The 26,812-nt window shown below is 38.2% G+C and overlaps 1 protein-coding gene across 1 annotated transcript in view; it reads left to right on the forward strand.

Annotated features, from left to right (window-relative positions):
- Nucleotides 1-23,911, forward strand: part of CCDC141 (coiled-coil domain containing 141) — a 212,240-nt gene extending 188,329 nt beyond the window's left edge. Inside the window, exons 22-24 of the mRNA XM_027126979.1 lie at nt 12,214-13,067; nt 15,175-18,958; nt 21,186-23,911. Of these exons, the coding sequence (XP_026982780.1) occupies nt 12,214-13,067; nt 15,175-15,442 (1,122 nt within the window). The 3' untranslated portion in view covers nt 15,443-18,958; nt 21,186-23,911. The remainder of the gene's footprint in view (nt 1-12,213; nt 13,068-15,174; nt 18,959-21,185) is intronic.
- The last annotated feature ends 2,901 nt before the right edge of the window (nt 23,912-26,812 follow it).

Consider the following 26,812-nt stretch of genomic DNA (forward strand, 5'->3'; position numbering starts at 1 on the left):
CCTGAAGACAACCTCAGTCTGAAAATATTAGATGAAAAATTCCAAAAATAAACAATTCATAAGTTTTAAATTGTGAGAGACCATATTCATGTAACTTTTATTACAGTATATTGCTGTACTTATCCTATTTTATTATTAGTTATTTTAATTAATCTCTTACTCAACCTAATTTATAGATTAAACTTTATCATAAGTATGTATGTATAGGAAAAAAACATAGTACATATATATAACGTTTGGTACTATCTATGGTTTTGGGCATCCACTGGGGGTCTTGGAACATATTCTCCATGGGTAAGGGCAGGCCACTGTACCTCATGTGCATGGCCTTCTATCTCTCTGACCTAAATTGTTCATCTCTCAAAGCCAGACCCAAATAGTGCCTCCTCCACAATTCCTTCCTTAGCTGTGTCACTTCGCAGGGGAACCGGGCCGCACAGCAGGAGCGAGTGCGGGCGAGCGAGCGAAGCTTCACCTGTAGTTACAGCCATTTCCTGTCGTTCGCATTACCACCTGAGCTCCGCCTCCTGTCAGATGAATGGCATGAGATTCTCATAGGAGCGCAAATCCTACTGTGAACTGCTCATGCGAGGGATCTAGGTTGTGCGCTTCTTATGAGAATCTAATGCCTGATGATCTGAGGTGGAGCTGAGGCGGTGATGCTAGCGCTGGGGAGTAGCTGCAAATACAGATTGTCATTAGCAGAGAGGTTTGACTGCACAGAGACCATAATAAATCAATTGTTTGCAGACTCATATCAAAACCCTATCAGTGAGTGGCAAGTGAAAACAAGCTCAGGGCTCCCACTGATTCTGCATTATGGTGAGTTGTATAATTATTTCATTAAATATTACAATGTAATAATAAATAGAAATAAAGTGCACAATAAATGTAATGCACTTGAATCATCCCAAAACCGTCCCCCACCCCCCAGTCCGTGGAAAAATTGTCTTCCACGAAACCGGTCCCTGGTACCAAAAAGCTTGGGGATCGCTGTGCTATAGCTCCTGTGTTTCTTCCTACCATAATCATCGCATATAACTACCATGATCATCCCAGCCTCTCTCCTTGATTATACCTGAGGAAACCCCGTTCAATTTAGCATCCCACACAACATTTAACACTATGCTTTGCTGAAAACAGGTTCTCCCGAAAGGGTTTTGGCATTTGTAGTAAATGCTCAAAGGATTGGTACAGAAAAAAAAAAAAAAATCATTCAATAGCCCAAAAAAGTTTGGTTTGGGTGGACATTAAAATGAGGAATGGCCTCTTTGGCAAGAGAAATGGGCATCAGAGATATGGGAACATATGTATATGTATAACTGATTCACTTTGTTATAAAGCAGAAACTAACACACCATTGTAAAGCAATTATACTCCAATAAAGATGTTAAAAAAAAATTTTTTTAATTAAAAAACAAAACAACATTGCCCTTACAAGTTACGGCCTAAACAAAAAGCCTGTCAAATGATGCTTGCTAACACTTTACAGATGTTTCTATGAGAGCATACATGTATGGTTTTTATGTTTTTAAGGTTGATTCTGTGGCTCTCTTTTGCAGGGGGTTATTAAAAAGCAGACCTAGAAATCCCTGTCAAGGCTGAGACAGTGATAATAATCCTTTCTATTTGTTTAGCATTTTGAGATTTACAAAGGATTTTCATAAATATTGCCTCAGTGATTTCCAAATAACCTTGTGATGGTAATAAGGTAGATGTTGTTTTCTTTGTTTTAGAGTGAAGTTCAGAGAGGGTAAAAGTGCTTTGCTTGGGGACCCACACTCAGTAGTGGTGGGTCTGCAGTATGAACTTAGTTATAATTCAAAATCTAGTACTCCTTCCACAACTGCCAGTTTGGTTTATTTTATTTTATTTTATTTATTGAAGTTTAGTTGATTTACAATATCATGTTAGTTTCAGGTGTACAACACAGTGATTCATTTGTATATATATAACTGAATGTGTGTGTGTGTGTATTCCTTTTCAGATTCTTTTCCCTTATATGTTGTTACAAAATATTGAGTATAGTTCCCTGTGCTATACAGCAGGTCCTTGTTGGTTATCTACTTTATATATAGTAGTGTGTATATGTTAATCCCAACTTCCGAATTTATCCTTCCCCCCACCCCCCTTTCCCCTTTGGTAACCATACATTTGTTTTCCATGCCTGTGAGCCTCTTTCTATTTTATAAATAAGTTCATTTTAAGATTCCACATATAAGTAATATCATATGATATTTGTCTTTCTCTGTCTGGCTTACTTCTGTTAGTGTGATAATCTCTAGGTCCATCCATGTTGTTGTAAATGGCGTTATTTCATTCTTTTTTGTGGCTGAGTAATATTCCATTGTATATATGTACCACATCTTCTTTATCCGGTCATTCATCGATGGACATTTAGGTTGCTTCCATGTCTTGGCTATTGTAAATAGTGCTGCAGTGAACATTTGGGGTGCATGTATCTTTCTGAATTATAGTTTTCTCTGGATATATGCCCAGGAGTGGGATTGTTAGATCATATGGTAGTTCTAATTTTAGTTTTTTAAGGAACCTCTATACTGTTCTCCATAGTGGTTGTACCAATATACGTTCCACTTTGGAATTAGGTATCAAGTGTGTACTAAAGCAGAGTAATTTATCCAGTAATACAAACCAGTTTAATTTTTAGAGTTGGGAGTAAAAGCTAAATCTCCCCAGTAAATGTCTCCCCAAATCTTCCAAGTTGGTGTAACATGTACACTTTGAGAAGCATGCCTGTTTCTTTAAGGCCCGTCTAATGCCTGTATTCCAGGTGGTAAAGAGTATCTTCTGTTGCCCTATAACCTCATCCTAAACTGGTGTCCTGTCACTTGGTGTACCTGTGGCTCCTTTCATCTTCACAAAGTCTTCAAAGCTCTTACACTGGCTCCTCAGCAGTTAGCAAACACCCTCTACTTCCATGACTAAAATGGAGCCCCATGAACTGTAGGAGCAAAATATCACCACCCACAAAGCATCGTTTGTTCTCAATTGTTTTTTTTCTTTACCATACTCAATTATATTACCTTCCTCTTTTCATGAGTCTCCCAAACATTTTGCTTGTCTAAATACTCTGAATTTCCTACTTTGTTCTCCATCAGAATCTTCAGTCATTTCCTCCTCATGGCTGCTCCCCTAGATTTTTGTGATGGTTTAAACTGCCACGCACAATGATTTTTCTCTCTAGAGAATGCTCCTGTAGGTGCATCCTATTATAACAATGACTTTTTTCCAGCTGGGCCTTTGAACAACCTATTTTTACTGGCAATCAACTTTATCAAAGGAGTGAGGTAGGAAGGGAACTGTGAGCTTGAAGAGAATTTTATAAATCACATCGTGGGAGTACGCCAGTCTCTTGAGGAATACATTTACTGAAAGATTGCAAGTGGTCTGTGTTTTCTTCCAAGTGGTTATTGTGTGGCACTGTTCCCCCAACTTTCCTGGCCCAGGCTCTCACTAACCTTCACTTTGTACATCAGGGAAATGTTTTAAAGATGAATCTGAATTTGGAAGGCTTCCACGATGATTGCATTGACCTACTAAAAGAACCAGGGAGAAATAAGCGGACAATATTCAATAAAGGAAGGAATAAGGTAAAGAAAACTATGTACCCTCAGTTATTCATTACTTTTGTTTTGAGGTTAGAGTCATTGTGCATTGAAAAAAAATGAATTGAAGCCTTATTATCGATCTGAATCTTCCAGTGTAAATGAAATGTGAGTGTCCTCTTCCCTTCTTTTCTACCCCTTACTTAGTCCTTCGTCTCTCATCTGTGCTCTTTCCCTCTGAGTCCCTCCCACTGAATACTGGAGCCATAGCATTTCACAGTGGCATTGGGACAGCCATTCAAACACCACACCATCTCCCCAAACTATTTTTGTTTCTCCCATCTTTAGCTGCCTTTCAATCCCAACTTCAAATTTTACTTCTCCCTTTTATCATACCACCAAGTTATGACTTTGTTGTTTTACACTATCCCCTGGAAAACCTTAATACATGAAATTATTGATAGATTGTATCTTGTTGCCATAGAATCTACCTCTAAGATGATATTTCATATGTACTAAAACATAGAATGCAACTGAAATATAAATACTAAAGTATTTAGAGAAATGTTAAATTATTTTAAAGCCTATGCATTACAGATAAATTAAGCATGCAGCAAGAACCGCAAATATTCACAAAATGCATATGCATTTCAAAAGCATTATTTAAATCACATCATGATGGATTTTCAGTATAAGTTGCTCACTATCTATTCATAGCTGCTGGACTATAATTAGCTCTTGACTTTATGCTTTGCCAAGTTTGCTCCCAATGTTTGTGTCTCTCCCAAGGAACTGAAAGAGCAAGCAGAGTTGACATTTTTCTCAACTGCTCCCAAATAAAATAAAATATACTCTTTGTGACATGAGAGTTTAAAAAATTTCTCCCCACTTGTTGCAGTCATCCCATGGAGAAAGACTTACCTTTTCTTAAACTAAATACAGTACTTAAGAGCTTCTTTATATGTCCTTTTCTGCAGGTTAAACCTATGTCAAGGTCTAGTGCAATTACACAACCACCAGGCAGCAAGTACCATTAATTAAGCAAGCTGGCTTTTTTCGTGGGATGGGCTTGTAGCATTTAAACCCTGATTCCTCTCTGAGGCAAAGGAAAGCTGCCACACCTTGATCATCTTGTTGGACTTTAGCCTTATATCAAATGATCTTTGGTTACTCTGATTGTCTAAACCAGGATTACTCAACCTCGGTACTACTGACATTTTGGCCCAAAGAATCCTTTGTTGTGGGTGCTGTCCTGTGCATTGTAGGATGTTTAGCAGCACTCCTGGCCGGCAGTACCTGCTCTCCACCCAGTTGTGACAACCAAAAATGTCTATAGAAACTATCAAATGGCCCCTGGGGAGCAAAATCAACCTTGACTGAGACTAACTAGTCGAAATAATAAAGAATAACATTAAATGCATCACATTTTCTTAACTAAGTTATAAGAGATACTAAATCCAACAACATATTATTTATTTTTTTTAATTCTGCACACTTTTCTACATTGTCAACCACACACATTTAGTAAGATTAGAAACAAAAGTGATTGCTGCCAAAGCAAACACACTCATTTATACTTAGTAAAAATGGCTTTCTTGTTTTTATTTATTTTTCTTAGAAAAAAATTAAAGAAACAGATTCCTTTAAATAAAAAAAGCAAGATTTTCTTTCATTGAGAAATCACTTTTACTTTAACGTAAATTAAAAGACATGATAGATCATCAGATATTTAGGATAAAAGTGAAAATCCATAATTACACTATGATCTCTCATTGACCTCATTTCATGTATATGTTCTCGTGCAATTGGCAAAATGAAAGGGCAGCAGTAATCTTCACTTTTAAACAGCTCAACCACATTTACCCTCTTACTGTCTCTATCATTTATACTATAGGTCAGCTGTAACAAGTTCATGAAACACCATGTGGGCAGATAACAAGAAGCACCAAGTGAAAAGCTTATGTGGGAATCACTGCATTCAATTGTGATACCCTTAAATGGTATTGTTCTTCCTCAGAAAATTATTTGAGTCAGAAAGAACAATTCCACCAAACTATTACAAGAAAATGTTCATCACAGGATTTTTTCCTGGAGATAGTAAAGTGCTTCTCATTTTTCTGACCCAAAAAATACAGTTGGTAGAATTAAGCAATTCAGTAAATGCAGTGCCCATTGCACTGCTAACAGATTAGTGATGGTGTTTTATTCCCTAAGGTGAGCACTGAAGCGGAATCCACAGGAATATCTAAAAACCCCTAAGGTTAAACAGAGGCACAGAGTATTAAAAGCCTTGCCTAAAATCACAGAACTATGTAAGGCTTATGATACCAGCATTTAGAGTTACAGAATTCTAGTGCTAGAAGGGATTTAACAATCATCTGATCAAATCTCATTTTACAGTTGAGGAAACTGAGGCCCAAAGAGATTAAATATTTTGCCCTCCAAAATTCACAGGAAGTAGTGTCAGAACTGGGCAGGCAGCCCAATTCTCCTGAATTTCAGCCATGTAACTTTTTCCACAAGACCAAAAGGGAGCTCCAAGAAACTGCTGCATATAAATAAGCTGTTTTGTAATGATACTGTAGATTCCCATGCCAAATTTTTTCCCTCTTTCCATTCATCTATTACACAGTGATTAATAAAGTAGCAGCATGGAAGTGCTTTCATAGCAAACAATTCAGTGGAGTGCTCTTATCAAAGTGAGTGAGGACAGTCCCTGGGCCCTCTTGCAGTAATCCTGATCACCTGGTAGGAGGAGTAAGATGTTCTTGAGACATTTGCTTTGGAAAATAATGGGAAGGGCAAAAGGTTCTTCACCACCTTTCTGTTCTCTCTTACCTTGTCCTCCCCAAATGCTTAAGGGTACCAAGTCACTCCTTGACTGCCCAAATCCCCTTCCAAGAGCCTTCCCCAGAAAAGCCTTTCATAGACCAAGCCCTATGTTCAATATCTTTCTTTATCCACTTCCCACTTACCTTCATTAAATCATAAACCAAGATAAGATTACCTATTGTGGAGATATTTTAGAAGATAAAGCCTCGTAGAATTCCCTTAAATTTACCACAAACATGGCTCCCCACCCTACGGACTTGGAGAACTGGTGCTACACACTTAGTTCAATGGATGTAGAGTATCATTATATTTTCTCTTCCAGATGCTCCACTGACAATAAGAGAGAGAGTTTTGCCTACAGGGCAATGATTGTAGAGTCAAGTGATTATGTCCATCAGTGGAAATGAAAGTTCAGAAATCCTGACAGAGATACGATCTAAGGCTATAGATTTAGGATTAATTAAAAGTTAATGATCATTAGATATAATATTAATTAAAAGTTAATGATCATTAGATCTCATAGGGTGATATCTTTGAGTGGAAAAGTATATAGAGAAGATTAGAAAACTTAAAGACAAGATTACACATCATTCGTGTTTTTAGAAGGTGGGAAAAGAAAAAGGAATCAACAAAGACAAAGAGCAGCCAAGGCTATACGGGAAAGAAATTGAGAATGAGCGATGTTTTGGTGAGTTAAATCAGTTTCCCGGACACTTTGCCAGAACTCATCAGATTAATGCAAATATTCCCTGTCTGTGCTGAGATCACAGATTTATCTACCCCTTTCTGGAAACACACACACACACACAAACACACTTTTTTTCTCCTAATAGCAAAAAATGGCTTTATGGTGGAGAAATATAAAAGATAGTTGGTATATGTGAATGTCTGGAAACCATTTTCATAAAGGAAAATTAGTATATCCAGGAAACTATAGTTCAGTGAGTTCTAAAAGTGATTTTTGTAAAATTCCATGGTGACTTAAAAACTGAACGCCTATTTGCATTTGAGAATAAAGACAGAAGTGTCAAAAGCCAACAGGGATTTACTCAGAAAAACTTGGGTTAAATTCACCTTATTTTGCTTTCTGAGATGATTATTTAATAGAAAACTCTAGGTTGGTGCCATAGACAAAATTTATTGTGGTTTCAGGAAGTCATTTGATAAACACACTCACGATATGTCTCTTAAGGTAAGTGGAGAAATGTGAATTGAATGGGCGTTTGGTCAGGTTATAATTGTGCCCAAGCGTGTTAAATAGTTCATCAGTGTCAACCTGGAAGACAGTTTGCCTTGCCCTGGGGAGACAGTTGGCTTTGTCCTAAACTCTGCAGTGTTCAACACTTTTATCAGTGGTATTAATAGACAGAGGAAGTAGGACATTTTAGTTGATTAAAAACATTGTGAATCAATAGACCCGTGTGATTCTTATAAAAACAAACAAAAAACTAATAAAGTCACTTTCATAAAAACATATCATGTAGATCAAGGAGATGATTCCACTGCTTACTTTCCACCTGAAAAGTAAGTAAATCCTGGAAATAAACAAAAGTTGAAATGTTTCTAGAAAAAGATTTGAGAAAACTCTCTCTTATTGTCAGTGGAAGTTATCCGGTAGTGTATTTTTGGTGGAAAGTATTTTTCTACTTCAGGAATTATAGGGAGTGAAAAAAAGTAATATCCTTGGATTACCTTCTTGAGTTTAGCACCATTTGAAAGTGAGACACAGGAGTCAGGAATCAGTAACCAGTAAAAGCTGGACTGGAGGACAGGGCTTGGACTTTTCTAGTGGGTTTCCCCAAACTTCATCTCTGGTTGAGACAGACTTGTCTACTCAGCCACTTGGGTGCACAGCTAGACAACACAGGCTTCCCTTACAGAGGTTTTTCCTGCATTAGAGCCAGTGTGGATGCACCCACTTGACGGAAGGCACATCCAAAAGAGAGGCACTCAAAGAGACAGAGCTGAGCAGGCTCAGTCTCTTCTTCCAAACCCACAATTAGGTAAGTCACTTCCTCCCCAGGAGCGAGTGAGGAGTAGGGAAACTAGCTCAGACTTTTATCCAAATTCCTCCTAAGCCTGTTGCAAAACTTCAATTTTTACACATTATTCTTTTCCAGAGGGGCCTATGTTACCCATAGAAGTCATTGAGGAGTTGCCTGCCCCTGCATGACCCTCAGATCAACAAATGTCCCTCCCCACCCATGAAGGAGTTTGTAGCTCATTAAAGTGGGACCTCCGAAGGTGACCAGAATGAAGAAAGTTCCAGGAATTAAGGCAGAATAAGACCTGGAGGTTGCAGGACCAATTCTCTAAATAGTCAAAGGGCTGTTAAAAGAGGAGGGCAGTCGGACATCTTCTATGTCATTCCAAGAGGTCAGTTCTGATGTATTGGTGGATACTGAGTGAAGGCAGATCTGTGATAAATACAGGAAGTTATTCTTAACACAAATAAAGCATAAACTTCTTTTCAAAGAAAGCACCCATTCAGAAAAAGTGTTCAAACAGAGGCTGTCAGAATGGCATAGAGGAGATCCTTAGTCTGAACAGGAGGTTGTAGGATCAAAGTCTCTGAGAAAAGGAAAATAAACATTCTACATTCAGGGAGAGATGGAAGGAGAGGCACTAAGCTGTGGTAGGAAAACCAAAAGAAGGAGGGGCATTCCCTACGGAATATGTGTTTATTTAGTAATTTTTTTATTGAAGTATATTTGATTTACAATGTTGTGTTAATTTCTGCTATACAGCAAAGTGATTCAGTTATACATATATATATATACATTCTTTTTTTTTTAGATTCTTCTCCATTCTGGTTTATCATAGGATATTGAATATAGTTTCCTGTGCTATACAGTAGGACCTTGTTGTTTATCCATTCTGTGTATAATAGCTTACATCTGGTAAACCCAACCTCCCATTCCATCCCTCCCCCCAGCTCCCTCCCCCTTGGCAACCATAAGTCTGTTCTCTATACCTGTGATTCTGTTTCCATTTCATAGATAAGTTCATTTGTGCCATATTTTAGATTCCACATATAAGTGATATCATGTGGTATTTGTCCTTCTCCTTCTGACTTACTTCACTTAGTATGATAATCTCTAGGTCCATCCATGTTGTTGCAAATGGCATTATTTCGTTCTTTTTTAAAAATTTTTATTTTATTTATTTTTGGCTGTGTTGGGTCTTCATTGCTCTGCGCAGGCTTTCTCTAGTTGCGGCGAGTGGGGGCCATTCTTCTTTGAGGTGTGCAGGCTTCTCTTGTTGTGGCACGTGGGCTCTAGGCATGTGGGCTTTAGTAGTTGTGGCACACAGGCTTAGTTGCTCCACGGCATGTGGGATCTTCCCGGACCAGGGCTCGAACCCGTGTCCCCTGCATTGGCAGGCGGATTCTTAACCACTGAGCCACCAGGGAAGCCCCTATTTCGTTCTTGTTTATGGCTGAGTAGCATTCCATTGTATATATATGTACCACATCTTATTTATCCATTCATCTGTCGCTGGACATTTAGGTTGTTTCCGTGTCTTGGCTATTGTAAATAGTGCTGCAATGAACATAGGGGTGCATGCACCTTTTTGAATTAGAGTTTTGTCTGGATATATGCCCAGGAGTGGGATTGCTGGATGATATGGTAATTCTATTTTTAGTTTTCTGATGAACCTCCATACTGCTCTCCATAGTGGCTACACCAACTTACATTCCTACCAACAGTGTAGGAGGGTTCCCTTTTTCTCCACACCCACTCCAGCATTTATTACTTGTATACTTTTTTTTTTTTTTTTTTTTGCGGTACGTGGGCCTCTCACTGTTGTGGCCTCTCCCGTTGCGGAGCACAGGCTCCGGACGCGTAGGCTCAGCGGCCATGGCTCACGGGCCCAGCCGCTCCACAGCATGTGGAATCTTCCCAGACAGGGGCACGAACCCGTGTCCCCTGCATTGGCAGGCGGACTCTCAACCACTGCGCCACCAGGGAAGCCCACTTGTATACTTTTTAATGATGGCCATGCTGACTGGTGTGAGGTGATACCTCATTGTAGTTTTGATTTGCATTTCTCTAATAATTAGCAATGTTGAGCATCTTTTCATGTGCCTATTGGCCATCTGTATGTCTTCTTTGGAGAAATGTCTGTTAAGATCTTCTGCCCATTTTTCGATTGGGAGATTTTTGTTGTGTTGTTGTTGAGTTGTATGAGCCCTTGTTGATCACATCATCTGCAAATATTTTATCCTGTTAGTAATTTTTTTAATGAGAAAAACTTTTAAGAACTTCTGGCTTTAGACCCAGGGTTTAAACTTTTTCTAAATGGCTGAAGGAAACCACTTTCTCTCAGCTGGGATTATGCTTTCTCTGAGGGTAAGTCATATCTGTGGGATAGTAGAAGGAACATTGTTTTGGTTTGCTTCTAATCTTCAATCTGAAAACACATTTATTTCTCAAAAATCACCTGTAAAGTATATGTCCAGAACAGGACCATGGGCTAAAATGAAGAACTCAAAGTCAAGGCAAGACATAACTTACTCATGTGCAAGTAGTAGCCACAGGACAAAAACCAGTAATTGTTAATTAAGGAAAAATGTGCCCAAAATGCTGAGGAAAGGCAAAGAATGAAGTGGTTATAAAACAAGTAGGTTGGGATCAATGAGATCCCTTTCAGCTTCAATATTCTTTTGAGTCTATGCCAGAAGGGTTATTTGAACCTCGTCTCAAACCAGAGATGGACGTCAGTGAGTGGAGAGAAATACTAGAACAGTGTGAGATGGATCACTGTTTTTCTCAGTCTCGTAGAATGACCTATGCTCCACATGGGACAGAAAGACAAGTGGCAAGTGTTCCTCTACTGTATGTTGGTGTGTTCTCCTGCGAAAGTCCACAACATGGGATTGTTCCCTTAATATCTACCTCCCTGCTAGGCCGTCATCTCCAAGAGGGAAGGATTATATTTACTTTTACTCACCATTTATCTCTGCAATGCCTAGCACAGTACCTAGTATATAATAGGTGCTCAATAGATATTTTTCATTGTAAGAATAAAACTAAGGGGCTTTTAGAAAATAAAACCAGTCATTAAAATTGGCTTTCTCTATATGAGATACCTATAGTTGTCAAATTCATAGAGACAGAAAGTAGAAGCGACTGGGGGATGGGAGAAGGGGAAGTTAGTCTTTAATGGGCACAGAGTTTCAGTTTGGAAAGATGAAAAGATTCTGGAGATGGACAATGGTGTTGGTTGCACGACACCGTGAATGTCCTTAATGCCACTAAACTGTACACTTAAAAAATGTTAAAATGGTAAATTTTAGGTTGTGTATATTTTACCACAATAATTTAAAAAAAAAAAACAAAGAATGGCTTTCCTGAGAAAAACGGAGGGTTATTCTAGGAGGGTCTGAGGATCACCTAAAAGGGAACATCTGATATTTGGGAACCACGAATGCTGTGAAGTGTAGACAGGTAAATAAACCAAACCAGAACTTGCTGGCAGAGGAAGACTCCTCAGATCATGATTGGAAAGACACGGATCCAGTCGAGACCGCATCATGAGAGACGAGAACCAGGGCTTTCTCTCTTCTGTGTCGCAAGGTCTGTCACCTCTCACTCAGAGGCTGGAGGTCGGTTTACACCGTTTCCTTAGTCATGGGACAGGGCTGTGCTGAGCTTCAGCAGACAAACAGTTTCAAGTTCTGTAAGGCCAGAGCCAGGGCCCCAGCTGTCACTCACTGCAGGTCTTCTCAAGTTGTCTCTCTGAGGTTGACTTTGAGATCTGGAAAAAGAAAACTCGACCACTAACTGGAAGCTTTGACTTTTCCATTTTGAAGGAGCAGGCCAAGCCAGCGGACGACTTGGCGGTCAATAGAGCAGGAGGGGGTCAGCTTCCACGGGAAGTGAAGCAGCTGGTCCCCGGCCCAGAGGGTGCTGTCCAAGGCCTGCTCCTGCCCGTGGATGTGCTTTCAGGAGAAGAATATGACTGTGTCTCGCCCGATGACGTCTCCCTGCCTCCGCTCCCAGGAAGCCCCAATTCCCTCCTCGCTCCGTCTGACATGGAGCTGGAGGCGCGTGCCCTCCCGTCCCTCCACCGGCACCTAAGCAGCCACGGGATGCAGACAGGGACCAGCGGTCCAGGGGAGGCCCCGGAATCTGGCCTTCCGCCACCTGCTGCTTTTGCTGATGCTTGCGATGATAAGAGAGAAACATTTTCGAGTCATTTTGAGAAGCCTTCCCCCCAGTTCCAAGCTAAGCCCCCATTAACATCCCGAAGATTTCCGGAAGAGAGTACTGACTTCCACAGAATCAGTGTTAAACCTCCAGAGAGCATGTGCGGTGAAGTGCATGCGCGAGCTTTGCAACAGCACCCCCAGGCTCAGGGAAGTTTGCTAGAAACACCGGAGAAAACGCATGCTGATAATAACGTCACTAAAACCCGACATAGGCTGCATGCTCCCCAGGATGCATGCTCGGGCCTCGGGTTTCAGCCAGGCCCCAGCCAGGCCTGTCAGAGGCAAATGGTTCCCAGAGAAGAGATTAAAGTTACCTCAGCAAAGAACAGCGTGGTCAGCCTAGCTGGCCAGGCCCCTAATTTCTCCAGGCTCTTGTCTAATGTAACTGTCATGGAAGGTTCTCCAGTGACTTTGGAAGTTGAAGTAACAGGATTTCCAGAGCCTACACTGACATGGTGGGTAGCCTATAATGACAAGCCATAAACAGAAACAAATTGAATCACTGAGCAAATCATTCTGTGTGCACTAACTTAAAGGTTTAGGGGTAGCTGATTAATATTCTAGGTCACTGCAACGCTGCATGATTCAATCTCACATCGAACCCCCAACTCTCATTTTTGTAGCCGCATGGCTGATACCCTTAAAGAAAAGGTAACCATATAAAATAATGATTTAACCAACTCCAAAAGCACTGCAACTTAGTTGTGCTATTTTTTGGTTTCAGTTTAACATTCCGCATTTCTGAAGGTTGTGCTTGAACTTCTTTCCTATTGTTTATTCCTGCATAAGCATGACATTTACTTGGTTTAACATCCAATTAAAAAACATAAGCATTTGGGTTTTTCTCTTTTCTCTCATTTACCAATGGAATTTACCAATTCCATCTTTTCCCTCTTCCAACAGAGTCACACATGCCACTTTTGTAATATTTATCTCACTAAGATTTCTTCTTTTACATTTCTTCAGTGTGAAAGATGGAATAAAAATATTTCTTTCACAGTTGCTTCTAGTGACAGGTAATAAAGCCGTTTTTGAAAGGTGATGTAATAACTGAGCTGTGAACAATGTGGTTTTACTCTAGACACATCGCCAATTTGTTTTAATGAAAGTAAACGGCAGAACACAGGTTTTATATCACTGTTATCATAAAAGCAGTTCTATCTTTCTTAATATGTGGGTTACTTTTAAACGTTTAGAAATTTTTCAAGTTTTCAACCTTAAGTATATTTATTTGAGGACAAAGTTACAAATATGTGAGCATGAGTTTATACTTATAAACTAAGTAAAATAGCATTTATTTATCATACTATTTCAGTAAACATTAAATTAACTCTTTCAATTATTGTGTGTGCCTGTTAATGGTACTTGAAGTGTGGATCAGCTCTCTAAAGAGTTTATGAGAAAATGTTCGTTTCTCAGATTATTAAAAGAAATTGCACTTGGGTTACAGTGCAGCCATTTATGCTTTTTATCTTATTTTGTTGTTTTTACAATTGCATGTTTTTTACAGATCAGGAATTTTGTATTTAGGAATTTAAATATCAGTAAATTTATTATTTAATATTATCATTTAATTCATTATTAAATATTAGTTCACTCCAAAGAAAAATGTTGTCTGAAGTGTTTCTTGTTTTGGTCCACACAAAAAATGACTTGATTAGTATTTACTGTGGAAGAACTGCTGCAGTATTGTGAAAAAATATCTTGCCCTCGAATTTACAACAATTTTGCTCAGTCAACAACTGGCAAACTATCAGGGAATCATTCTTAGGACACTCAGAAAAATGCAAAATTATCACCTAGGCAACGGGAATAGAAAATGCTTCAGGTTTGTCACCACTTCTTGTGTGGAAGAACATGGGGATAAATAGATAAACAGGAACCTAGAGTATACAAAATAAACAAATCATTTGCTTTGTATAATGATGTAGCTAAGTGCTCATATTCGTAGGAAACTCTTAGAAACCTGTCATTAACGGTAGTAATCCAATTGAATAAATGGCTTTTATAATTAGAAATTATTTTCTTCTAATGAAATTAATTCACAAAAATTAAATGAACTCATCTCTCCAGGAAGTGCTATGTAAGTACCTTCCTCTAAAGCGGCGCATTGGCATTCTCCTGCGGATCTTGCGGGATGAGTCTGAGCTGCTGTTTCATAGTGGCTGAAAGAATGACACAGGTCAAATAGAAGGTGCCATTTCCCATTTGGGGTAATTGTTGCCATGAGCAGATGGTGGCCCAGTGTGACCAGATGGCCCAGTTTTTTTAAGAGGAGTTGGATATCTGAATTTTCGTATGCAATATTCTAATTGGTAAATGTCCAAAAATTCAGTTTTTAAAAAACACAGTCTGAGCCCATCAAGCACGTCTATGGCTACCAGTTGACAACCTCTGCTTGAAGGATACACAGCCCCACTGGGATTTGTGGTTGCTGCAGAGTTCCTGCTAATGCTAGAGAATATTGCAGTAGTCATGGGCCGAATTGCAGTGCTTATTAGAACTTGGAAATGATGTGAATAAACAGTGATCCTGACTCTAAAAACTGACTCTCTGCTTCAGGTACAAGAAGGGCCAGAAATTGTCTGCAGATGGGCACTTGCAGGTTTTACACAAGGAGACAAGACATTCGGTGTTCATTCCGAAGGTATGCGAGGCAGATGCGGGCCTCTATGTGGCTCGGGCCCAAAACTCTAGTGGCGTTCTCTCTTCCAATATCATCCTCCACGTGACAGGTAACCGCAGGCCGCCCATCACCAGAATAAACTGGATCCTGCTGAGTGTCATCTATGTTAGCGTGTCCCTAATGTACTGGCTACTCACACAGTAACTGCGCGGTTGGCACCGATGGGCGTCATTCTTATGAGCCTAAAGGACAACAATACTGCTGTTTATTTTCCTGCATCTCCCACCAACCATCCCCAACCAAGTATCCCCCACCCAGTGTACTTCCATTCTGGCCGTATTGCTTTTTTGGAATACCACTGCTCGGTGAAATAATCCAATTTTCTTTAGTGCTTTAATGTATTTGAAGAGCTCAGTAAATCATTAGCAGCGAATAAGGATACATTTTGTATTCTCAAAAGAGATGTGTTCAGTATAAAACACAGTCAAATTATACTCTGTTTATTCCCTCCTAATTTAAGAGCATTCAGATCAAGTCTCACATCAGCATGCAGATGTGTTTTATTTCAAATCCAACTGTTTGATAATCTATTTTTAATTGTACGCATAAACATCTCTTTGTAGAATAAGAGTAGAAATGTTGAACTAAAATTGTAATTTTCATTATTGCATAAGATGTCCTTTAATTTTGCTTTTCATGTCTTGATCTCATTTATTGAAATACATTCTATGTAGTTTCAACATAGCCTACATTCCTGAGTCTGAGGATGGCACTGCAAATAATCATTCCTCCTGTTCATCTCATGGGTTTGACATTGGAGAATAGATGTGCTGTTAGCCTTAAATGGAGTTTGAAACCTCCATCAGCTGTGTGTGTCACAGAGCAAGATAGAGCATAGCCGCAGAGGTGGACCAACAGTATTCCTGTCCTTCCGTTGACATGTTTTGGGCAGCCACGTGTATACAGCTGCAACCGGCTTCTCCTGCTTCTAATCTTGATTCTGTTGCTGACCATTTTTACAGCCTGTGGGAAGGCATAGTAGTGCCTCAGTTTCCCATTTGGCAAATGGGTTCATCATCTACCTCTTGGGCAACTGAAGGTTTTCATTTCATGTCTTGTAAAGATCTGGAAAATGGAAAGTACTCTATGAAGACTAAGGGTAATTGTATTGCTTACTGTAATTTGTCATCACACTGCCTTCTGCCCACTGTTTTCTTTCAGATATTGTTTCTTTTGAATATTAACTTAAAGGATGGTGTTAGTATGTGATTTCCAACTATTTCCATATAGGAAAATGATGTTTTCTGAATTGGAGCTTAAATTCCTTTCTAATTTCTTAAGACTATATCTTTTTCAAAGACTTGAAATTAAACTCAGGGGGATACATTTAGTAAGATCTTGGGAGAGAAAAAGTATATAATAGGATGACAAGATAAATTCTATCCTTTTCTTATAATTACCACTGTAATATTGAAGAATGTTCTGTGCCTTTCTGAAATATATTATTCAGAAAAGAGGATCATCATTTTAGTGCCTTTAAAAAATAAACATGTATAAGAGAGGCATTTGTTTTTAGATTTTAAATGTAGTCTTGTCATGTTAGGGTAAAATCTTTAGTTGAAAGAATATTCATTATAGATTTTTGATGAAGGGGAGGCATTAATTATGTTGCTGTAAAGCCTGTCTACAAATAATAAAAATATTTAAATTTAATATATTCAAGTTGGTATTAAAAAGTTACTGGATATTAACCAAAGATGTGAAATGTGTGGCTAAGTAAAAAGTTGGCATATATTTTCTTGTGCTGTGTATTCAATTTAATGAAAAAATTTAATCTCTTAATTTTCTTAAAAATTTTGACAGAAACCTATTAAAAGCTTATATATACAGCATCCTAGGGAATTCATAGTCTCTTAATTCTCCTGTCCTTTTCGTCCAGTTTCAAGTATTGTGCATATCTTGCCAAATTGCTATTCCCATTTGAAGCTAAAGAGTAAAACCTACTTATGTCCAAAGAGGGCCAGCAGGACCAGGTAACAAATTCTTGTCTCACTCTATCTCTTTCTTGTTAATTTAGTGGGATCTCCCATCCCTTTTTGTCAGCTTGGTTGAGTTTCTTTTAACAGGAGAAAATCAAACAGAAGTTTAATAGCATGTGTACATCAGAGAGACCCAGGAAAACTGAGTAACTCCAGCTTGGCTGAATTTTTGGTTTGGGGTTGTTAGGGCCTGGGAATTACTGGTTTGCTTTACCTGTTGCATGCCAGTACATGTTAATCCTTTGGGGAGCAGGATGGGATATACATATATCCATGGTGATGACCAAAGAAGGCATATAAAGTCCCTGATATATTTGATTTCTATATCAAGCTTAAGGTTTATACATATATCTGATATATATAGCTTATGTATATACCTTATATATATCATATATTTGTATACATATACACCTAGAGCTCAAATGTTGGGATAAAACATTATGCTGATATTCATGTTATAGTTCAGATAGCTGTGTATCTGTCTGTCTGTTTATCTATCTATCATCTATCCATCCATCCACCCATACATTTACCTACCTACCCACTTACCTACCTACATATTCTTCTGGGCTATTGACTATCTAGTAATCCCCACAGCAGTGAAGAATAATTAGCTATTCACTTATTCTTTTGGTTATACTTTAATTTCAGTGTGATTATCCTTTCTGTTAACATTTTTGTCTTGATCAAAAATTCCCCCTATGAAAGTATGAACCAAAAGTATTGGTTAAAAATGAAAAACTTAGGAAATGGACATGATGTTTCTATTTTGAGATATATACATGATTTATACCTGTTTACTTCTAGAGTAAATTCTGGACAGTTAGCAATATCAAAACACTTTTCAACAAGAAAATGAAAATGACCAAAAGAAATTTTAAAGAATATATACTCGATACCTTGAAGGAATGCAACACAAAATGTGTTTTGAGCTTCCTATAAGGCAAAATTATTTTTTCCAGTTTTTATTTTCTGATAAAAGGATGTATAAACATTTGATGGTAAAGTTTTTTTACATTCAATTCCAGGAGAAACTTACCATAGGAATCCTTACATTTGAATCTTTGCATATTCTATAATATCTAAGGTATTTGGAAAAAGAAGCAGGAAAATTTAGCTGTTTCATTCAATAATGCTAATCATCACTTATAGTTAAGACACAGGCTTAAAGTAAATTATTGCAAGAACCTCCTAACCACTTCACCCTTAAATTTCTTCAAGTAGCACACAAGGTCCTTAATTACCTATGCTTCCATTCCCAGCCTCTGTTCCATCCCTTCCAATCCCCCCATAAAGCGATACTTAACTTCAGGTTTTACCCTGTCATGATCTTACTTCTCTCCAGCCCTCCTTCCCAGAACTCCCTTACTCTCTTCTACCCAACTTCATGCGGCTTAACTCCTGCTTATCCTTCCAGGTCCTTTGGAGACACAACCTTCCCAGGAAGCCTTCTGACCCATCAAGTCCAGTGTAGATGTTCCTGCTATGTGCCCTGTCAGCACCTGAGCTGATCATGTCACGTCCCTTAATAGTTGCATTGGAATCGCACATGTGAGCATCTGTCTCCTGGCTAGAGCGAGAGATCCTTATCAGCAGAATCTGTGACAGCCCCGTTCGTCATCATACTCCCAGCACTTAAGACATAGTCACACACTCAATATTTCTTGAATTGTTGTCAGAGGTAAGCAAAGATAAGCATAGCTTGATTTGTCTCTTCTTTTTTTTCTTTTTTGGAGAGATGGGTGGGGGGATGTCAAAAGAGAAAGATGTTATTTGTCGCCTGATTATTCTTTCTTGTTATGGACATTAACCAGTCAGAATCAGGTTCTAACCTCACCTAACCTACCACACTTAAGTGAGAATCCTCCAGAGCCTCTGGGCTGCACCCCAGTTGAAACTTTAAACTTAAAGACATAGGCTGGCTCTGGCAGTGGAGTGGAGAAGTGGGTGTCTCCCCTCTCAGTGACTAAGTCCCAACTGCCAAAACCAGAATTTATGTACTTCTTTAGAACATTGCACAAATTATCAATATTTTATTGTAGCTGGAGCTCAGTCATCTGGGTGCGAACTGATCTTATTTAAAACCGGCTTTTCATTCATAAGTGTAAATCTAAAAACAGCCAAATCCAAAAAATTAGATTATTTGAATTCCAAATGAAGGAAGGAAAAAATATTGCATCTTGTTCCACTCTGTTTATTTTTATTCATGACCGTGCCTTACTAGAAATTGCCATCTGAAGCTTTTGACATTCCTGTTGTAGGTACAGTATTTTAAGCGTGTCCATGAAGTAAGTTAGCTGAGACAAAATAAAATATCTCCTCCTAGTACACTCTGATATTGTGCATGTCAATGCAAATGCCAAAGCACGACAGACTGTTTTCCATTTATAATAAGCAGAATCTTGAGCTGCATCAAACAGCCAAAAAATTTGTATTCACGAAATGAAACAGTGTCCTGCTCAAAGCAACAACAATTCATTTTCTCCTCTGTCTTCACATGAGATGAGATTTGAATGTTATCAGCTGTGCATGAATTCAGCCTCAAAATGGAAACACAAAGCTGCTAATTTGGCTTTTCCTCAAGAATCCCCACACCATTATTCCTTATGTGGGTGAGAGTTTATATAACATCATGAACCACCCAAAATTGGGGGTGAAAGTTGGATGCATGACACTCCTCCAGATGAACAAGTCTTTGATTCTGGAGTCTGCTTGGCCAGATAGCTCTTCCTTCTGTTCAACAGAAATTTCATTTGTTTAAGCCAGGACTTGGCAAATCCACTTCTTTGGATCCTCTTTTTTATACCATAGAATTAACACCCTATCCTCCTTAGAGGACAAGGGGACAGAAAGAATTGTATAGACAAGAACGTTTGTGTGCATATATTTCCAGTTAACGTAATAAAAACCTAGTGAAATTAAAACATATTTTAACTATAGGCATTGCTGGAAAAATTGATGACTTTTCTTTAAACCAAAACAATAATAGGTACATAATTTGAAGTTTCCCATCTGTATTCTGATGGCTCCCTGCTATGTCTCTTTTCCCATTTAGAACTCACTTAATAACAATACTTGTGAAATAACAGCTCCAGAGCTGGCTAATGAAATAAACTTTTCCCTTTGTCATTCAGCAACTGTTCTTTTGCAAGAACTTTATTGATCCAATAACTACAAAATGACATTTTATCTTATATTAGTATTAAAAATCATATAATAAAATCTTCTGAAGATAAAAATTCACAAGATGAAATACAAAGGAAGCTTATCCATGGCAAGTAATCTGTAACCCTTGTTATTTTAATGATGCCAGAAAGCCGCCTTTCTTTGTAATAAGTATTATGCAAACCTCCATACAAACAGGCTGTTGGCAAGCAGGGCAGCTGGAAATGCAAAGTAGGAAACCAGGTACCTGGCAGGATCAGAAAGGCTAAATGCCCATCTGCTCCAAAGTGTCTTTTCTAGCAGCCATTGCCATGCCGACCCTCAAAGGCCTACCTTTGATTCAAGTTAACGCAGCTCTAGAAGATGCCTCCTAAACGCCCATTTATTCGTTTCTATTCTTTTTAAGGGAGTAATAGAATTTCTCCTCACATCCTCGTCTAGGTTATCAGATTAAATAAGAACATTTCCCCCACCAAAAATCCCCGATAGATTCTTGTGAGGAAATGGGGTATGTGGGAACCTGAAAGATTTGTCTGCTGTGTTCCACTAAGTGTTGGGAAATATAGGACCAGAGGGGGAAAAAGAGCCAAACATCGGGATGAGGCAACTGAGTCAGCTTTGTTATCCTCCCTCGCAGTATGAATTTCCTACACATCTAGGAAACGTATGCGGGGAGCTCCCTGAGAGGAAGTTAGAGGCCACAATAAAATGTGTCTGTATGACTTTTTTTGTTATTCAATTAGAGGACTGTACTGGTTGAAGTGTCAGGGTGAGCCCTAAATCCACAACTGGTGTTCTTGTAAGAAGGCCATGACAGACCTGGAGACACAGAAGAGACACATGGGAAAAGGCCAAGTGATGACAGAAGCAGGTTGGTGTAATGCAGCTGCTGCAAGCCGTACAACACCAGAGGTGGCCACCACCAGAAGTGAGAGGAGCAATGAAGCATTCTTCCCTAGAGACTTCAGAGAGAGCCTGGTCCTACTGATGCCTTCATTTCGGACTTCTAGCCTTTAGAACTGAGAAAGAAGAAATTTCTGTTGTTTTAAGCCATCCAGTTTGTGGTATAGTCCTCCTTCAGTATCCCTGGGGGATTGGTTCCAGGATACCTCCTCCCCCCACAGATACCAAAATCCACCAGTGCTCAAATCCCTTACATAAAATAGCATGGTGCAGTGGGACCCTCCTTTATCCACAGGTTCTGCATCAGCAGCTACTGAAGACCGACTGTTCTTTGTTACAGCAGCCTGAGGAAACCAATGCAAAATGTTTTAGAAAAATCCATACACGTCTTTCTCTGGAAAAAAAATTCCCAGAGACATTCACTAATAGACAGCAACCAGTGCTGCCAATAAGCACTCCCAGGTTGTGCTGCAACGCCTCAGTTCTCTTCTTGATTTAGGGGATCATCTTGGTATATTTCAGTCAATCAGCAACTATTCATCTTCTACATGAACATTGTCCCCTAAGTATACCACAGTGTACTAAAACCAGATAAAGATATTAAAATACAACTATAGGCCAATATCACTCATGAATGTAGACACAAAAATTCTCAACACAGTACTAACAAATCCAATCCAACAGTGAATAAATAAACTTACACATACAAGTGGAATTTTTTCCAGGTATGCAGGCTGGTCCAATATTCAAAAATCAATCAATCCACCATATCTACAGGCAAGAGAAGAAAAATCGTATGATTATATCAATTGCTTCAGGAATGACATTTGAGAAAATTCAGTATGTGTTCATGATAATTTTTTAAAAACTTACAGAAAACTAGTAACAGAAGAAATTTCCTCAACTTGATAAAGAGCATCTACAAAAAAACTATAACTAACATCATACTTAATGGTGAGAGACTGGACACTTTCACCCCAAGACTGGGAAGAAGGTAAGAATGTCCTCTCTCATCACTCTCAGTCCACATTGTACTGGAAGTCCTACCTAGTGAATAAGACAAGAAAAGGAAACAAAAGTTCTGTAGATTGGAAAAGAAGAAATAAAATGCTTTTGTTTACAGAAAGCATGATTTTCTATCTATAAAATCTCAAAGAATCTTCCAAAAACTCTTAGAACTAATAAATAAATATAGCAAGTTCACCAAAAGCAGAAGGCCTGCACCAATGGTATCCAGGAGAAAGGCAGGGAGTTAGCAATAAAAGAATCATGGTGAATCAGGCATCTTTTGAGGCCAAGGCAAAAGGTGGGCAACCTGAATTTGTCTCTTTCCAACAATTGATTACAGACATCATGGATACTTGTAATCTAGTTGCAACATCTCACACTTTATTTTTCTTGCAGCTTCCTGCATTATTTTGGGGGGTTTTGAGAGAGGTAAATTATTAGAAGGAGACAGTGCTCAACAGAGCAAGGGAATATTTGATGTGGAACATAAACTTTATCGTTTGCTGCCATTGTCATTATCACTGAAAGAGAAAAATTAGAAAGACATTGTAATTACAATGTTGTAAAGCTGAGCTTTCCCCAACAATAACATATTAATATTAGAACAAAAGGAGTCCTTTTAGCCTCTGACATCAAATCCCAGAGTGGATGATTTATCAGTTGGTACTGTGCTGCACTACAAGAATGAATGTATCTCCCGTGGATAAGTGCTTTTCCTATCAGCAAGGATGGACTCATGCTGCTAGTATATTTCTAAGGTTTCTTGATAGAAATCAGAGCTAAAATATGTCAGCCATTATATTATACTTTCAAAAGTAATCGGTTTCATAAAGTCATATATTGGTCTATTAATTAATTAAAAGATGGAAAACAAATGACTACTTTGGTACCTACATCTAACAGGAAACTTCAATGAAACTAATCATTTTGTATTTTCTAGATGGTAACTATAAGTACTTTCTTCATTTCCATGTTCTTGAAGGTAATTTTTGGTCATATATATCATTTGTCTAAAACGTAATTGGTGTTATACATTACCACTTAAAAGAAAACTAACTGACGTACCACAAAGGCCAAGTATTAAACTTACATTTTATCAAATGCGTTATAAATTTAATCATATAAACAGTGAAGCCCTGTTACAACTCCATCCAGGACTTATAAATGGATATGCAAGCAAAGCAGTCATAGTTTTAGTTCAAATCTATGGCAGCATATTATATAACTGCACAAATATTGATTTACTATTACAATTAAAAATGGATCATGAACCATGAAGAATGACTCAGGCTTAACAGAATGTACATGTGGGAGTCATGACCACAGTCTAAGGTTATGAGGCTGGTTTTCTTGACAGTTGAATCCCATTCTTCTGTGCTCTGACTCTATCCCATCATAGGTAAAAATTCAGTAAGTTAAGGGATGGCACCATCTCACAAAGAACCTCAGAATTAGGAAAATCTATACGGTTTCTTTAAATGTGAGAAATTGTTGGTAGCAGTTATGCAGCACAGTGTGTCACATGTCATTAATGTCATTGTGAATTAATAAAAACCTTTTCAAGAGTTTTGGATCTTGGTGCTTTGTATGTGTTTGTGTGTGTGTGTGTGTGTGTGTGTGTGTGTACACCTATTTCTTAGTATGAGTTCTTATCCATATGAATTAGGTAATATATAAAATTCCCAGGTGATGTATGATTAATCAGGTTAGGAAAACACCTCTTGTTAATGGTACCAGTGCCATGAGGAACTGATGACCAAGAGTTAAAATAGACATTTCTTATTTTAACAGTGGTATAATACAGACATATATTTATGTGCATACCACAAGATAAAATACTCAGCACAACTCTCCAGTTTTTTAAATGTATGATTAAAAACCGGTGTTTCCAAACAGGATTCCCAGATTACTGATAAACAAGGGGAAAATACTCTTCAGATCTGTATACAAATATATCAGCTCCAAATATAAATCCATTTAAATTCCTCCTAGGTAGCAATTCAGAGAGTTATTTCTAAATAGAACTTAGAGGTTACTTTTATTTAAATGTAATAACAATATCATAAATCATGCTTGGGAAGCAGCAGTTTTTTTTTTAATCCATTGGCTATTGTATTTGTATCTTCCATATAAAGTACTGAGTGTGGCTTCTTAAAAATGGATTTTTCTAGTTCATTTTTCAAGGTTATACAGCATGTATGATTACTGCAGGGACAAATGTTTTGTGTGTTCATTTCTTTTTTACTGCTAATGGTTTATACATGCAAATAATGAAATGTATATTATGTCTACTAAGTACGTGGAAACAATGTAGAATTTACCTGCCTGATTCTTAGCTCCGCTGAGAATTCTTTAAAATGTAATTTAACATTAAATTCTTGTAAAGGTAATAACTTTAATCTGATTTTCTTATACACCTTCTGCAGATAGGGGATATTTATTCTTGTATGAATATTGATTCATAAATGCTCTTAAGGAATGCAGTTGCTCCAATTCGAGAGAGAAAATTTTCATGGTATTTAATATTTGATAGGGAATATACTCCTATTTAACATCCCATTGCAGAATAGTGATCTGTTTATAACAGGACAGTAATCAAATTAAATGAAGACAGTTTTCCAAAGTCAAATGTAATCGTTTCTCACTGTGGTATAGTCTTTCACCATGAAAAAAGAACTAGCTGTTGAATTCGTTTCTCCTATACTTTCTTACCATGTCATTAATTTTAATGGGAAAAAGTTTAGAAGGTATGAAATAATAAAGAATTTGTTTTGCCTGGCACTAAGTAACTAACTGTATACTGCATAGATAATTTAACCCAATGGTCATATTAAACATTTTTTAGGTTCATGCAACTTAGCTGGTGAAATTCACTGAAATTGAATTCCATGACAGCCACAAACAGGAAATATTGTCTAAGGCAATAAATAGGTGAGATGATAAAGACAAGATGTCAAGCAATAGCTATAACAATATGATTAAATAACAGGTGGGACCAAGGATGGAAACCATTGAAGGAAATGCAAACCCAGTTATAATTATGTGTTGGTAGTCTTCTCTGTGATGTTGGTTTAAAAAAATTGTGTCCTCTTCCTTTCTTCTGTTCTGGAGTAAACACACATAAATGTACATATGCATACACATCCATATGTATCTACAAACTTGCATATAAATGCATCTAATTGTATCTATATTCATAATGGTATCTTCTGAAAATCTTACAAAGACTTGGTATAGAAAGTCATCCCAGGCATCATCATCTGTCTCCTATGACCATTCCATCGGAGCTGACGCTGATAAACCTGGCATAGCTTCAGGAACGACTCCTCCAGTTTAGTATGCAGACATGGTCATGTAAACCTCTAAGACTTAGCCTCTTTGAGCCGACCTGCAAAGTTTCAGATTGGTAGAAAAGAGGAACATTTCTCCATTGTGTGTCCACACTTGGCAACCCCTCCCCTTCCCACCTGATTCTCTTTAAGTGAAGAGTTAGTATAAGGTAGGAGGAAAATATTTTTCACAAATGCTTTAGAACTACACATCTTAAAGAATAAGTTGCCATAAGTCAACTGCTTGATTTTATGTGGTGTGTCTTTTAGAGCCTTGCTATAGAAGACTAGCAGTGTCAGCATCACCTAGGAGCTTGTTGAAAATGAAGAATCTCAGATTTCACCCCAGCCCTACTGAATCAGAATCTACGTCTTAGCAAGATTCTCAGGTCATTTTTATGCATATTAAAGTTTGAGGAACATTGTTTTAGAGAATACTTTGGTTTCTAAAGATTTCAAGCCTTGTATGCAGTAACTTCATGTTGGTGACATCTGTGCTCCAAATTTATAAGATTCAAAATGGAAAAATTCAACACTGTCATAGGAATATTGAGATAGATTGACAGATTTCTATAGTAGAAACAGTAAAAGAAGTTAGAGTGGTAGGGATCATTCTGAAATCCGTAGAGTCCTGTTTGAGAATGAATTTAGGTTCAGGGATTACATGTTTAATCAGACAGTTTTGACAACGTGTGGTATTTAGGCAATGCCACCAAGAACTCTGCAAAATAGTTTCCGGAAGAGTATGTTCTATTCTATATTCTAAGCCCATAGTGCTAGCCAACAAAGTTTCTTAGGGCCATAGTAGGTCAGGCAGATTATAATGACTAAAGTGCTTTTCTGTTTGAAAATATGCCAAAGATTTATTCAGAATGGAGACAACATTCTCTGCATTAAGAGCTTCTTTTGGCAGGGTGGAGCAGGGCGGGGGGGGGGGGGGTTGGGGGGGTGGGGGGGGCGGGAAATCAGAAACCACTTGCAATTATACTCAGAGTTGTATGCCCCGCCAACGAGCATAAATAGCCAACAAGTCAGTGCCAGCATTAAATGCCCTTTGGAAAGTTTACCAATGAGTTCCCAGAGCATACTGTTTCAAGTGACCTAAAAACTTGAGTTACGGTGTGATCACT

The sequence above is a fragment of the Aethalodelphis obliquidens genome, unplaced genomic scaffold (genome assembly GCF_003676395.1).
Source record: "Aethalodelphis obliquidens isolate GAN/ISIS:26980383/991018 unplaced genomic scaffold, ASM367639v1 scaffold2, whole genome shotgun sequence".
NCBI lineage: Eukaryota > Metazoa > Chordata > Mammalia > Artiodactyla > Delphinidae > Aethalodelphis > Aethalodelphis obliquidens.